Source organism: Callionymus lyra, chromosome 6, assembly GCF_982586985.1.
Source record: "Callionymus lyra chromosome 6, fCalLyr1.hap1.1, whole genome shotgun sequence".
Taxonomy (NCBI): domain Eukaryota; kingdom Metazoa; phylum Chordata; class Actinopteri; order Syngnathiformes; family Callionymidae; genus Callionymus; species Callionymus lyra.
This window is the reverse complement of record NC_141823.1, coordinates 25,809,608-25,822,578: the sequence shown is the minus strand read 5'-3', so window position 1 is coordinate 25,822,578 and position 12,971 is coordinate 25,809,608. Positions and strand designations below refer to the sequence as shown.

General features: G+C 38.9%; 1 protein-coding gene across 4 annotated transcripts; it reads left to right on the top strand.

Moving 5' to 3' along the window:
* The first annotated feature begins 2,983 nt into the window (after positions 1-2,983).
* Positions 2,984-11,099, top strand: LOC148077747 (RNA-binding protein, mRNA-processing factor 2a). Of its 4 annotated transcripts, none has more exons than XM_087794469.1 (8): positions 2,984-3,380; positions 5,312-5,389; positions 6,272-6,310; positions 7,155-7,217; positions 7,985-8,135; positions 8,476-8,639; positions 9,524-9,596; positions 10,060-11,099. In XM_087794469.1, the coding sequence occupies exons 1-7, from the start codon at positions 3,135-3,137 to the stop codon at positions 9,587-9,589; spliced, it is 807 nt and encodes a 268-aa protein (XP_087650595.1). In that variant the 5' UTR covers positions 2,984-3,134; the 3' UTR covers positions 9,590-9,596; positions 10,060-11,099. The 4 variants fall into 4 exon arrangements, with proteins under 4 accessions (XP_087650595.1, XP_087650597.1, XP_087650596.1 ...); XM_087794470.1 differs by having other exon boundaries at positions 2,985-3,380; positions 8,476-8,624; XM_087794471.1 differs by lacking the exon at positions 9,524-9,596.
* The last annotated feature ends 1,872 nt before the right edge of the window (positions 11,100-12,971 follow it).

The following is a 12,971-nucleotide window of genomic DNA, read 5'->3' as shown; positions in this document are numbered from 1 at the left end:
TTGGTGGTGGATGTGAAGCATGAAAGCATCGTGTGCTTTCAATCATCATGCTACAGAGCACATGAGTGTGTCAACGCATTAATGATCGCTCGGCACGAGGATTTTTCATACATACAGTGTTGGTCGGACAAACAAAGAGCCGGGATTCAACTAATTTCTCCGGCAAATGGAAGAAAGATTAAATCAAAAAGCGTGTCTTTAAAACGAACAAACGTTTTCATCGTGAAAACACATGAATTCCCCACTTGGGATTCTTCTCTGTGGATGAAGTATGCGGTCTCCACAGAGACACAATGAAAACACGGCGAAGCGTCACTATTTTTAGAACAGATGCCTAAAGACGTACAGCGTGACAATATGTCCGTCGTCCACACCCCCCCCTCACCCGGCAGGTCTGATTGTGTCTCCATACAAAGTCAGGAAGCCGTCTGGCCTTTGAGAGCTGCCTTATTGTGAGGAAACACACTTCAAGTTGGGCTCGGATCCAGATCAAGGCCCCGAGATACTGTGTTTCAACATGAATCCAAAATATCAGACATCTTGGATTTGGAACACAAAACTAAAACCTGAACTTCATCATTAAGTTATTAAGTTTTAGCATTTACAAATGTATAAGGAGAAGAAATGCTGAACATTGAGCCAAAGAACAAAGTGTCCCAGTACTTATATGTACTATGTATGTATATGTATATATATATATATATATATATATATATATACTGTATATGTACTACATTTGTAGTAGGAAAGGGAGTAGGCATGGCACTTTTTCTTTTTTGTATGGATTGTGTTGTACTTTTAGGAACAAGTAGTTGTTAAGAAAGTACTTTTTAGGAGAAGAAGTACTGGTTCTTGTTTATTCGTAAAGCAGTAAAGGAACATGTCAACATTTTCATTTACCACTTAAATTAAATGTGTACTGCAGGTGGTAGCAGTGAAGGTATTTGTAGTGATTCATATTGCAGAATTTTTACCATGAAACTATTTGTAGTACTTGTTCTCAGGGATATACTTTGAGCACTATTAAAAGAGTGAAATGGAAATCTCCTTGTGGAAGTATTTGTTGTCGTAGTGGACGAAGTAGTATTTGTAGTTTCTTGAGTGATTTCATGAAAATATTTATTATAGAAATCTAGTATATTCGAATCAGTATTAGCAACCGCTGTGTGTAGTAATTGTATTACATCATTTTAGCTTCCTGTGGAAGTATTCCTAAAAGTAACTTGAAGTCATCGTGTTAGAGAAACAACGCTTATATTTAAATGTACTTGTGTAAATGGTTGGTTAAAGTATAAGTAATGTAGTTCTCATGGTAGTATTTGTTTGTATCTACCAAATTTCAATGAAGCATATGTAGTAGGAAAGGTAGTAGGTATAGCACTATTTATTTTTTATTGGAATTTGCTGTGCTTTCAGAAAAAGTATATTTTTTAAGAAAGTACTTTTTGGTGGAAGTAGTTGTGGTTCTTGAGTTTGTAAAGCAATAAAGGGAGTAGTTGTAATTGTCAACATTTTAATTTACCACTTCAATCAAATGTGCACTGCAAGTAGCGTCTCTCTCGTGGAAGTATTTGTAGTGATTTATATTGCAGTATTTTCTTCCACAAAACTACTTGTAGAACATGTTCTCACAGACATAATTTCAGCGCTATCAAAAAAAAGTGATGGTTCTTCTTGTAGTATTTGTTGTCATAGTGGACGAACTTGTATTTTATTTGTAGTTTCCGAGTGGATTTTATACAAGTATTTGTTAAAGAACTACGGTCTTTTCAAATAAGTCGTATAAGCAACAACTCTGGAAGCTGTGTCAACTAATTGTATTACATATGGAACTAGTTTAAGTGCATGGAAGTATTAGTAAAAGTACTTTTCCCCCTTCTTTTGTGTTAGAGGAACAATTCTGATGTTAGTATTTTCTGTGCTTTTATATTTTTAAAGCATTAGTAAAGTAGTTCTCATGGTAGTATTTGTTTGTATCTACCAAATTTCATTGAATCATGTGTAGTTTGAAAGGTAAGGTAAGGTAAGGTAAGGTAAGGTAAGGTAAAACTTTATTGATCCCTCAGGAGGTCTCCTTCAGGAAATTGTTTTTTACCAATAGCCAGCAATTTTTCATAAACAATAAAAATTAGGTAGTAGGTATAGTACTATTTATTTTTTATTGGAATTTGCTGTGCTTTGAAAAAGAGTAGAAATTATGAAAGTAATTTTTGGTGGAAGTAGTAGTGGTTCTTGAGTTTGTAAAGCAATAAAGAAAGTAGTTTTAATTGTCAACATTTTAATTTACCACTTAAATCAAATGTGCACTGCAAGAAGCGTCTCTCTTGTGGAAGTATTTGTAGTGATTTATATTGCAATATTTTCTTCCACGAAACTACTTGTAGAACCAGTGGACAAACTTGTATTTTATCTGTAGTTTCTGAGTAGATTTTATACAAATATTTGTTAAAGAACTCCGGTCTTTTGAAACAAGTCTTATTAGCTACAACTCTGGAATCTGTGTGTACTAATTGTATTACATATGGAACTAGTTTAAGCGCACGGAAGTATTGGTAAAAGTACTTTTCCCCCTTCTTTTGTGTTAGAGGAACAATTCTGATGTTAGTATTTAGTGTGCTTTTCTTTTATTTAAAGCATTAGTAATGTAGTTCTCATGGTAAAAGTACCTTGACATTAAATAATAAATAATGGCAGCTGGAGTTCAAGTTTAGTATTTAAAGTTGTAGTTTTAGTTCAACTTAAATGAAATGAATTGCGGGTCAGTCCCCTCGTGGGGTCCCACGGTGACGGTGATGGAGTGAGGGGGGGCGGGGCCGGGAGGGGTCTGTGTTTGGGGGGGTCCCTGCAACAGCTGAGGCGGATCTGGCTCCTGATGAGGCTCCACAGCAGAAGCGGCCATAATTGATGACCTAATTGAAAAGCAGGAGGAGGAGGAGAGACTGGAGCTCCAATGAGAAAAGTTCCTCACAGACTCCTGCTCACAGCTCTCAGGACGTGCATGTGAGCGCAGAGGCCGCCAGTGTTCCACACGCACTTCTTCCCCCGTCTCTCACCCTCACGCACGGAGCACCAAGACCACCGAAACTCACCTTCTTCTCCCCCCCACTCACCCTCTTCTTCTGCCCGGGCTTTGAATGATTGTCTCCCGCAGTGCTGCCGCCACCTCGCCGGACCGAGCACGACCTCACCTCGACACGACTCTCTCCAAGTCCCGGCGGCACCAGCGGGACTTCAGCGGCGGCTCCGGGCGCACCTGGGGGACATTTCACCTGACGAAGAGGAGCCTGAGACTCTGCGTGGAAGCAGCGCTGGCGGAGAGCGAAGACATGAGTCTCAAAGCAGACGCGGAGCCCAACAACAATGTCGCCATCGAGGAGGAGGTGAGTTTTTGGGAACTTCCGAGGTGGAAAAAAAAAATGTGAGAAACTTAAAAACCACGCCATGACATTTCCTCATCGTGTTCGTCAGGTGACTAAAAAAGGTTCTAAAAATCACGTCACTTAATGACGTCATCGTCTTGACGTTTCCTACTTAATAATTTTAAAACCTGTTTTGCGTGGAATCCTATTCAAAATTATAATTAAGTCAAAACGTTTTCTAACCTTTTAAGAAGTGGAGCTTTTCTTTGCGTTGATCTGCTTTAAATATGTCTACACACGTTACTATTTTTCAAAGCTTAATTTAAAAAACATTCTATATAAATGTATATATTTTCCATTTAATCCCGAGTCTTTCATCCATCTCACAATACTACTTCACTATTCTCCTTGACTTCAATCCGTTGCTTTCAATACTACGTTTTTTTAAAAGTGCTAAATTGTAACAATAAAGCCTTAAAACTCCCGCGTGAGTCTAAATTAACTACACAATTTTAAGTTGAGTTCGATTGTATCTCTTTTATATTTGGGAAGGCTTCGTACTGACCTTGGTAAAATTCTGATAAAATTACATCAGTTTCCTGAGGAAAAATTGACAAGGCAATTAAATAAATGTAATACATTATCCAAAAATATATATTTTATTTCTTGAGGAAAATACACAACTGCTTTTTTATAATTTGAGATGCGTCTTGTGACCTTGGCACATTGAATGTTGCTGTCCTGTATTCTGTAAGTGTATTTGAACCAAACTTCATTCTCTATTTTATTGTGCCGCTAAATTAAGAATACAATTACAAATGTATTCTCCTGAGTTTTAAATCAATAATTCTAATATGAACAAGGCCTCATTCTGCAACCAGATGCATATGACTCACGGCAGACAAAACCTTAAAAAAAAAATTGATTTAATTTTTTGTCAACCTGGCCATTTACTTCTTAGAGATTTTGAGGTTGGTCGTATTTTCCTCCTGGTGTGGTGGCGCTGAAAGGAGACCAGCGGGGCCTTTTGTTGCTGCTCTTTTGTTCCCATTATCTCTTTGATGCCGGTGTCATCGCTTGTCTTTTGCCTGCCCAATTAAACCCCTCAAAGAATTCTATTCCATCTTAAACGTACACAACATGGCTGCGTAATGGGAGGTGGTGTTTAGAATATTTGGGATGCTTGGGTCCGTGGGAGAATGTGTAAACAAAATTGAGTTTGTGTAGAGTTCAGGAGCCACTTATTGAATTGAGAAAGTGGACACGGTGTAATCTCAGTTTTAAAGAATTTAGTTGTTTTTTTTATCACGTCTTTTTTCAGTTTAATCAGCCGCACACAAAGGCCTGTGGTCAAAGTCAAACATTTCCACTGACTCTCAACCCAGCTGGGTCGGGCCCTCGATGGCTGTACGTGCCGACTTGTAAAGGACTGGGAAGTGCTGCTGTGCAGCACCTGAAAAATGCCGGAGGGCCATTTGGGTTAGAGCTGTTGGGTCAGAGGAAGGAAATGGTGTCACGCTGTGCACTGTTGTCCAGTGCTGTTCCGCGGGCAGCCCCCATTGTACTGTGGGCCTCCCTACCGGCCGAGCAACTAATGGGCCTCTGGTACTACAATGTTATTTCTTCGGCCTCGACTCTTAATGTCTGATACGGAACATCCAGGCGGTCCGTGGTGGCTTTTGTTTTTCCTATTTAATTAATGCACAATCGATTTCTGTATTACGTTTTAAGTGGTAAAAATGTTCAAACTAAATTGGCTGGTATTTATGAAAATGAACAATTCTTAATGTTTTGCTTTACATAAATCAGCCAAACAATGGTATCATTCTAAATTATAGTGAGGCCAAAATCTAAATTGCTTACCAAATTAGAGATGATATCACTTAAGAAAAATGTATACTTTAAAAAAAAAAAGGCATTAAACCAACATTGATTCCTTTTCTTTTTTTAAGGTGCGGACACTGTTTGTCAGCGGCCTGCCGGTCGACATCAAGCCCCGGGAACTTTATCTGCTCTTCAGACCCTTCAAGGTATGTTTTGGGAAAAATTGCAGGAATCTTAAGAGTATACATCGATCATTGAATCTAAGTGACGTGTAATTGTGTTTAATGTTGTGCTTCAAATATCTTTTTTATAATCTTAGACAGTGAAGTTATCTCAATATTTATCCATTTAAAAAGATGAATATACTGCTTGTTAAACAAGGGTCGTTCTTAAATGAACTTTAATAGGCCAGTTTGTTAATGAGAGTTTGCATATATGGAAATGAGGCCACGTCATTGTTCACAAAGCCTCTGTTTTGGACCGGACCTGGGTCCGATAAACACCCCTCCCGCCCGTGTCCTAACTAACCAAATTGGAAGTGGTATCCTTTGCACATGGATGAGCGTGTGGAATGTGTAAATGAGTAGCCTGCGCAATTGGTGAACCGGCCCACTGTAAGCAACTCGTCCACCAGGATTTTACTTCCCTCGGATTCACATGTTAAACTGGATTAATATTCGCGATTAAGTTGACTTAAAAATTCTACATGGTCTTATCTATTTATATACTTTTGATCTGGTTCATATTTGACTCTTTTTAATGCTATCCAGCTGATTGTAGCTTTTCTCCCTCAATCCTTGTTCCTGTATAATTTTAGAGATTGAACCTAAGAAGCAGTTAATCGTCACGTTTACGATACTGTTTTTAATTATCCACAATTAATCAAGACAACCGGTCAGAATTGTTTCCTGTGGGCTGTAATGGTTTTTGACTCGTCAAGACTAAACGGACCTGACAGAAATATGATGGCCAGCTACTGAGCTCAGACTCTGCACACAAGCGGGTTCCTTTTCTTAAGGGAGGTGTTTATGCCTGACTTCTTGCATGTGACTCTGTGCAGGATAATTGGCTGTCTTTTCTCTCTGCAGGGTTATGAAGGGTCACTGATCAAGTTAACGTCAAAGCAGGTGAGACGCTTCCATCCATGCTAGGATTTGTTCCCTGCACTTGTTGTATTCAAGTGAAATTTTGATTATCAACTATCATTTATCAGCTTTAATAACCAGGAGCTCTTACATTTTCTTACAGAGCCACAAAAATAAGGTTTAGGAAATAAAGTGCAAATTGTGTGATTAAATGACAAAAAGTACATTGAATCTCTAAAATCACAATTTTTGTCAGTTTAATTTATTGGCTCCTGATGTAAGAACTTAAGTTATGCTGGTTATCAGTAGAACCACTGAGCATGTCTAGATGTAAGCTTTGTTATCATCTTTCCAAACAGATGCAGCCTTGAGTTATACCAGACATTAAAATGGTACAAGGGTGGTCTGATCCTTTTCCCTGAGCCACGTACTGTGAGCGTGGTTCAAGAGTAGAACATGTATCTAAAGTAACAAGGTCAAAATGAGGCTTTAAATAAATGTATGCATTTTTTTCTTTTGGAATGGTATTGTTAAAATAACTGGACTTGGCATGTTTATCTCGTACTCTTTCAATTTATTTTGGAAGACAAACGCTTTCTAAACAAAGCTATTGTAAAAAGGAAAATTAATTTCAAATTCCATTAGATTTGTATTGTTGGTTAATTAAGGCCTCATTTGGTTGTTATAGGGAACTGGACAAGCTTGTCATAACTTTGCTTGTGTAAAAGACAAATGAAAATTAACATGGATTTAGATGACAAAGCCCACCAGCTATCATTTCACTACATTTGAAAACATAATTTTGCATATGATCATTTATTTAAAAGCGGTTTATTCTGTAGTCATATTTTCTGATTTTTGACTTTCATTGTTGTTTTTCTTCCAGCCGGTTGGGTTTGTAACTTTCGACAGTCGCACTGGAGCCGAGGCGGCCAAAAATGCTTTAAATGTGAGCATCCTTTTACTTTTTGTTTACGTTAAAGTGTCTTTTCTAACTCTCCTAAGCTAAAAAAAACAAGTTATTAATATATCAAAGCCAACCATATTTTGTCTTCTATAATTCAATGGCAGGGACATTTTTGGAAATGGGCCAGAATCCTGTAGCCTTACGGTAGTTTACTTTGACCTTGATACACATCCCTCTTCAGTCTGGTGTAGCTTCCATCATTTTGCATATCACTGCTTAACCGTAATACCTGTTCTATAGCCACATCTGTAGTGTGATTTGGACACATCTTTACTAGTTTAACTGCTCATTTTTGTCACCCAGTAGCCCACATTGGCAGTATCTAACACTTTTCTCTACTAGCTTAGCCTCTTTATTTTGTTTACCAGCATCACTTCTTAGACACACCAGCAGCACATACAGACACACACACCAAAAATCTACTCACCTGCATGTAAGCACAATGCTTAGGGCACAAACACACAAGCAGGTTTCAACCACCAATAACAGTCGAGTCTCATCGTCCCTTTTCCTCGTCTCCTCCTGCTCGGTCGGAGGAGGAGGAGACGCATGTTGAAACACTGGAGGATCGTGTCCTTCAGGCCTGAACATTTGTGTTCGGCTCCACTTCAAGGACACGCCCCCCCCCGTGTTGATGCATGGCTACAGGAAAAGGGGTCGTGTGAGACAACTGAACTAAATCCCCTCAAACTCAGCCCACCTCCCTTACCATATTTCCCCATCCCTCCCCTCCTGCGTCTCTCCCTCAGGGTATCCGTTTTGACCCCGAAAACCCCCAGACCCTGCGCTTAGAGTTTGCTAAAGCCAATACGAAGATGGCAAAGAGTAAGCTGATGGCCACACCGAACCCCACAAATATCCACCCCGCTCTAGGAGCACACTTCATTGCACGGGACCCATGTAAGTTGTCCGGCTGCACCACTCGGCTTTCATCCACTCGCACTCTGGCAACGTCTGATCTTACTTGACTTGTGATCCGTCTTCGGGTGTTGTTACTAAGGGGGTCAAAGGGCAGAAGCCATGTAGACTTTTTAACGGCGTTCTAACTCACCCTCCACATGCATGTCATCGCGACCTCAGACCGCCTCTTTTCCTCTACAGATCCTGTTCCTGAGCTATTTTCCTCAAGGTTTCAGTAATGGGTTTCATCAAAGCATGTTTAGATTTGGGATTATTCTGTGACTCATGTCAAGGTCAGGTCAGTCAGCGCTCTCTTCCTCCCCCTACCCTGTCTACCTAGATGACCTGACGGGGGCAGCACTGATACCTGCGTCTCCAGATGCTTGGACTCCTTACCCACTGTACACCACTGAGCTGACCCCAGGCCTGCCTCACGCCGCCTTTACTTACCCAGCGGCGGCTGCCGCTGCTGCAGCCCTCCACGCCCAGGTGAGGGAGCAACCGGTGTGTGTTTCTCTTATATCTTGCAATTATCCTTCAGGACTTCTGGCTGAAAAAATATAAATTCTCGCAAATATCCTTAAAAGAACATAAGGAGTTCAAGAGCTGCATCATTACTGTCATCATGGAAAATGTTGTTCCGTGCCAGCTAGGTGTTCAAGTGCACACTATCTCGTACAACAACCAGCCCCTAAGTGGTCGTCTATTTTCGTCTTTCGCTGAAAGTTTTTTTCCTTTAAAGGAGTTCTCTGCCATGGCTGTCAGTGTACAGCTTCAGACGCATCGTCCCGCCTGTAGATAAGACCCATAACGGGACTGTTTGAAAATGTTTGACCTCAGGATGTTTAACGTTAATTCTACGTTTGATTAGTGAGCTTTACATTAACTCACTTTTCACCCAGGAATGAATCGCCCCCAGACGGAGATCAGAGTTGTGTAGCCACCTGTTTTATGCCTCCGTGTAACAATAGCAATGGAACATATTTATTTAGTTGGGGTCACAGAGAGTTCATTGTGAGCAGACTTCCTCTAGTGTAGGAGAAGACGGGGAGTGCGTCACAAATGCAAGCAGCTAGCGCCGGATAACTTTACTTGGCACCAGAGGAATGTTGGGTATTTGCTGAGAAAAATAATTTGTGTTGAAGGACCTAACCAGAGGTGCCAACTCCATGTCCAACACTGCTACTAGATGTGATGTAAAATTGAAATCTGATGATGGGTGAAGTCTCGCAAAAGCCTTGTGAATGGGAGGCTAATGCTAATACCATGATAGCTTCAATCACACCACCTTTGCACTTTCAATTCCATTACATAACTAATATTTACGAGTGAAACCCATAAGAAAAATTGACGCCGCAACACCCTGATTTGTTTTTGTGTTTCTTTAGATGCGCTGGTATCCTACTCCCTCAGAGACTTCCCAGCCTGGATGGAAGTCCCGGCAGTTTTGTTAGATATTTAGTGAGTAACCTTTTGTCCAATAGTTTTTATGTTGGCAAGGCGGCCTCAACCTATGAACCGCAGCCAACTCTACATCACGAAGTATGAACTATAACACATTAAATTGATTGAGACTGTTCTTGAACTTTTAAACGTCGGACGTGAAGCCTGTTTAGTTACACTTCTAATGAATAAAAATCACACGCGCTACTCATTTAAGTGACTTTTTTTTTTTTGTTAAATAAAATCTTTCCCTAAATGTTTAACAACCCATTCATGTGTCGAAACCTTTTATTTTTTCTTTAGGAAGAATAGACCGTGGCCCTGCCACAACAATTTCTAGTCTTTCTTTTAGAATCATTTTTTTTTTTCATAGATTTAACTAAATTATTTTAAGGAAAAAGTGCCTTAAGTGCCTTAAGTGTGTTAATGTATAAATGTTTATACTTAATATCTTGACCAATTTTGTTTTGTTTCCCTCCAGGTCTCCGGACGCCACACCTTTGTCCAGCTGAAGTGAGCCGCCGAGCTCGTCATTAATTTAATCAAGTTTATTTAATGGACTAATGTGCATTACTATAAACAGTATTTATGTCTCCTCCCAATTGTCTCTGGGAGAAGTGGAAACAATCTTGCTGTCGACAATCTGAGCTTACCCACGGCAACTTATTGTGGTACCATCTCAGCACTTAAATAAAGCCAACCTCATGCAAGCTTAGCCGAGCTGTGTGCGTCATCAATGCTGTGGAAAATATTGACACGATGAAGTTAAAACTTTTTGTTAAGCTAGTCCTCGCTGCGGTTCCTGCTGCTCCGAGGAGGTTTAGAACCGTCATTGCATGTTGAAGTCTTTTTTGGCATGAATTTAGAACGCAGAGTTCTGTGTATCCTATTTTTTCCTTAGTGTTTGTGTTGCCCTTTTACCTCGGCATAGACAGCGTAACGTTTTGTTTCCCTGTAGATGCTTGGTCTTACCTCTGTGAAAGCTAGGCTGTTGTGTCAATGGCTTATCTCGCATGGACTCTGTGAATGCATCCCCATGTTCTGACAATCCCAGTCTTTATGATCATATCGGTGTCCATCATTATTTGAGCAAAAAAAAAAAGAGCGCAGACATTTGTCCTCTTTATGTAAATGTATATTTATGCATTTCTGTGCAACTAGTATTGAACATGTATAAGTTGGATGTTTAGTAGTCTCTTGTGTTTTCGATTATAATCCTGTTGAAGTAGTTTTACCGAACAGTGCAATTTGTTTAAATGGGTATTCGTCAAAAATGGAAGTATTCAGAGCATGGTTTATGCCATTCTGCTAAAATGAGATTGCTGTAAAATCTGTCAGAATGTGAAACTGGACTAATGTAAAAGAAAAAAAAAAAAAGGTGGATTTTTGTTTTTCAGAATGGGAGGAAGAATGCAGGAGATGGATGGAGAAATTTAGTTTGTGATTTAGAAACATGTTGTCTTTGTATCTGCTGTGCATAAGATGCTAAAAAGCCATCTTATGAATAAAAAATTGAATGCATTACACTTTTGCCATCTGTTTTGTTTTTTTCTCCTCAAATCTTGATTGGTCAATGAAATGACAAACAATGCAGAATGAACTGGTCATCAAGCTGTTGCCATCAATAATGCAGCACAACTTTTACTCCTGCTGCATTAGTGTCGCCTGCTATTGAGTCATTCGTGTGCACTGGACTTCCGCACACGTAAGACTGCTCAACCAACCATGATGCGTCTCGTGGGATTCTTAAGTGATTGGTCTCGACATAACCAGCTGTCTAATTGAGGCGAAGACTGCATATCGTGGTTAAGTAGAACAGCTCCCGAGTGTGCTGCTTTCTGACTTCATACAACTTAAAGGCCTTAGTTTTTCACATTAAAATCAGCCATGTCTAAATACAAATGTATATTTGAAATCCATAGCTTCTGTAAAGCTTTTATGACTTGTGGCCTTCTTGTTATTCAGAGAAAACAGCTCTGATCAGACTATTTGGAGACCCAGATCAAGACCAAACACTGTCTGCCACAGTTACGGTAGTTAACTCCAGAACGCCCAAAAAGAGGAGAAACGAAAAAAACAGTTGAAATAGATTTTGTACTTGTTACCCCCTTTCTTTAATCTATATCTGCCAATAAACTAAACATTTTTTATATTATTGACCATGAGTTAAGTGATTTAATGAAACAGTTAAATACATACATTTGTGACCTGGATAAGACGTGCAGATTGATAAGGTTTATACTTTACCATGACAAATGATAAATACATTAATACATTAAATATTTTTAATAAATAATGGAATAAATAATGCCCTATATAAATATTTAAATACTATTGTATTATTTACGTCACTGATCTTGAATTATACTAAAGAAGCATTTGTGTAAAGAACTTACTGACAAATGTCAATGTTAATTTTAGCTTAACTATATAAACAGAATAAGCAAATTATATAAAATTTGATTATTTTTTAGTATTTACAAACATTAAAACAAAGATAAACTGCGTGATTGTTTGTTTTTTACTGTAGTTCTAGCATTTTTTTCTACTGATTACATTATTTTTGGTGGAAGTTTTGGTAGTGTAGATGGCAACATCTTATAGATGTGATTTAATAGTACAACTTTGCCCCACAGAATCAATATTTTGGGAGGATTCAAACAGACCTCTAATATTTAAGCTTTGTGTGTTTAACATATTTGATGGGTCAACTATATTCACTAGCTTCAGTCAAACTGATGCTGCGGCTCTGAAGGAGCCATTTGACCAGGAAAGTTCCTAAATAACTGTTTACATGGAAAAATGTTGCCAAGACCAAAACCTGTGACACCAGCAGCCGAGACAACCGCAGTGTTGACAAGGGTTCTACTGAGCCCTAGTGGTGATACTGGTGTAGTGCATTCCTGCTTCTAGGACGGCCTCGGGATCATAAATAAGTTGAATTTAGCGTCAATGCATGTCAAACACAATGTTTATTTATAAATATATTACATTTTCACTCAAACTGCACAGTGTTGTTTTTTGTTTTTTTTAATTACTGATTTTAAAAGCCTCCTTAAAATATTGACTACGCTTATTTTATTATCTCTGGCTTTTCCCTTTCACCATATAAAAAAAAAGAAAAATCATCTTTTGTTGACTGTTGACTTTTGGCTATACATTTTTGGTATTTAATAATATCTATATTTCGTTATACTGCGCCACCATACTTTATATTTCCCTGAATATATATATAAAATAAAAATAAAAATAAATGCGATCATTCTGCTAGAAATACAACTTCAACGTCATCACGACCCCCCCCAAAAAAAAGATTTCGGCATCATCTTTATTTTAACCTTTGACCCGGACATTCAATTCAACCCACCGAGGACACGTAACTAAATCACAATA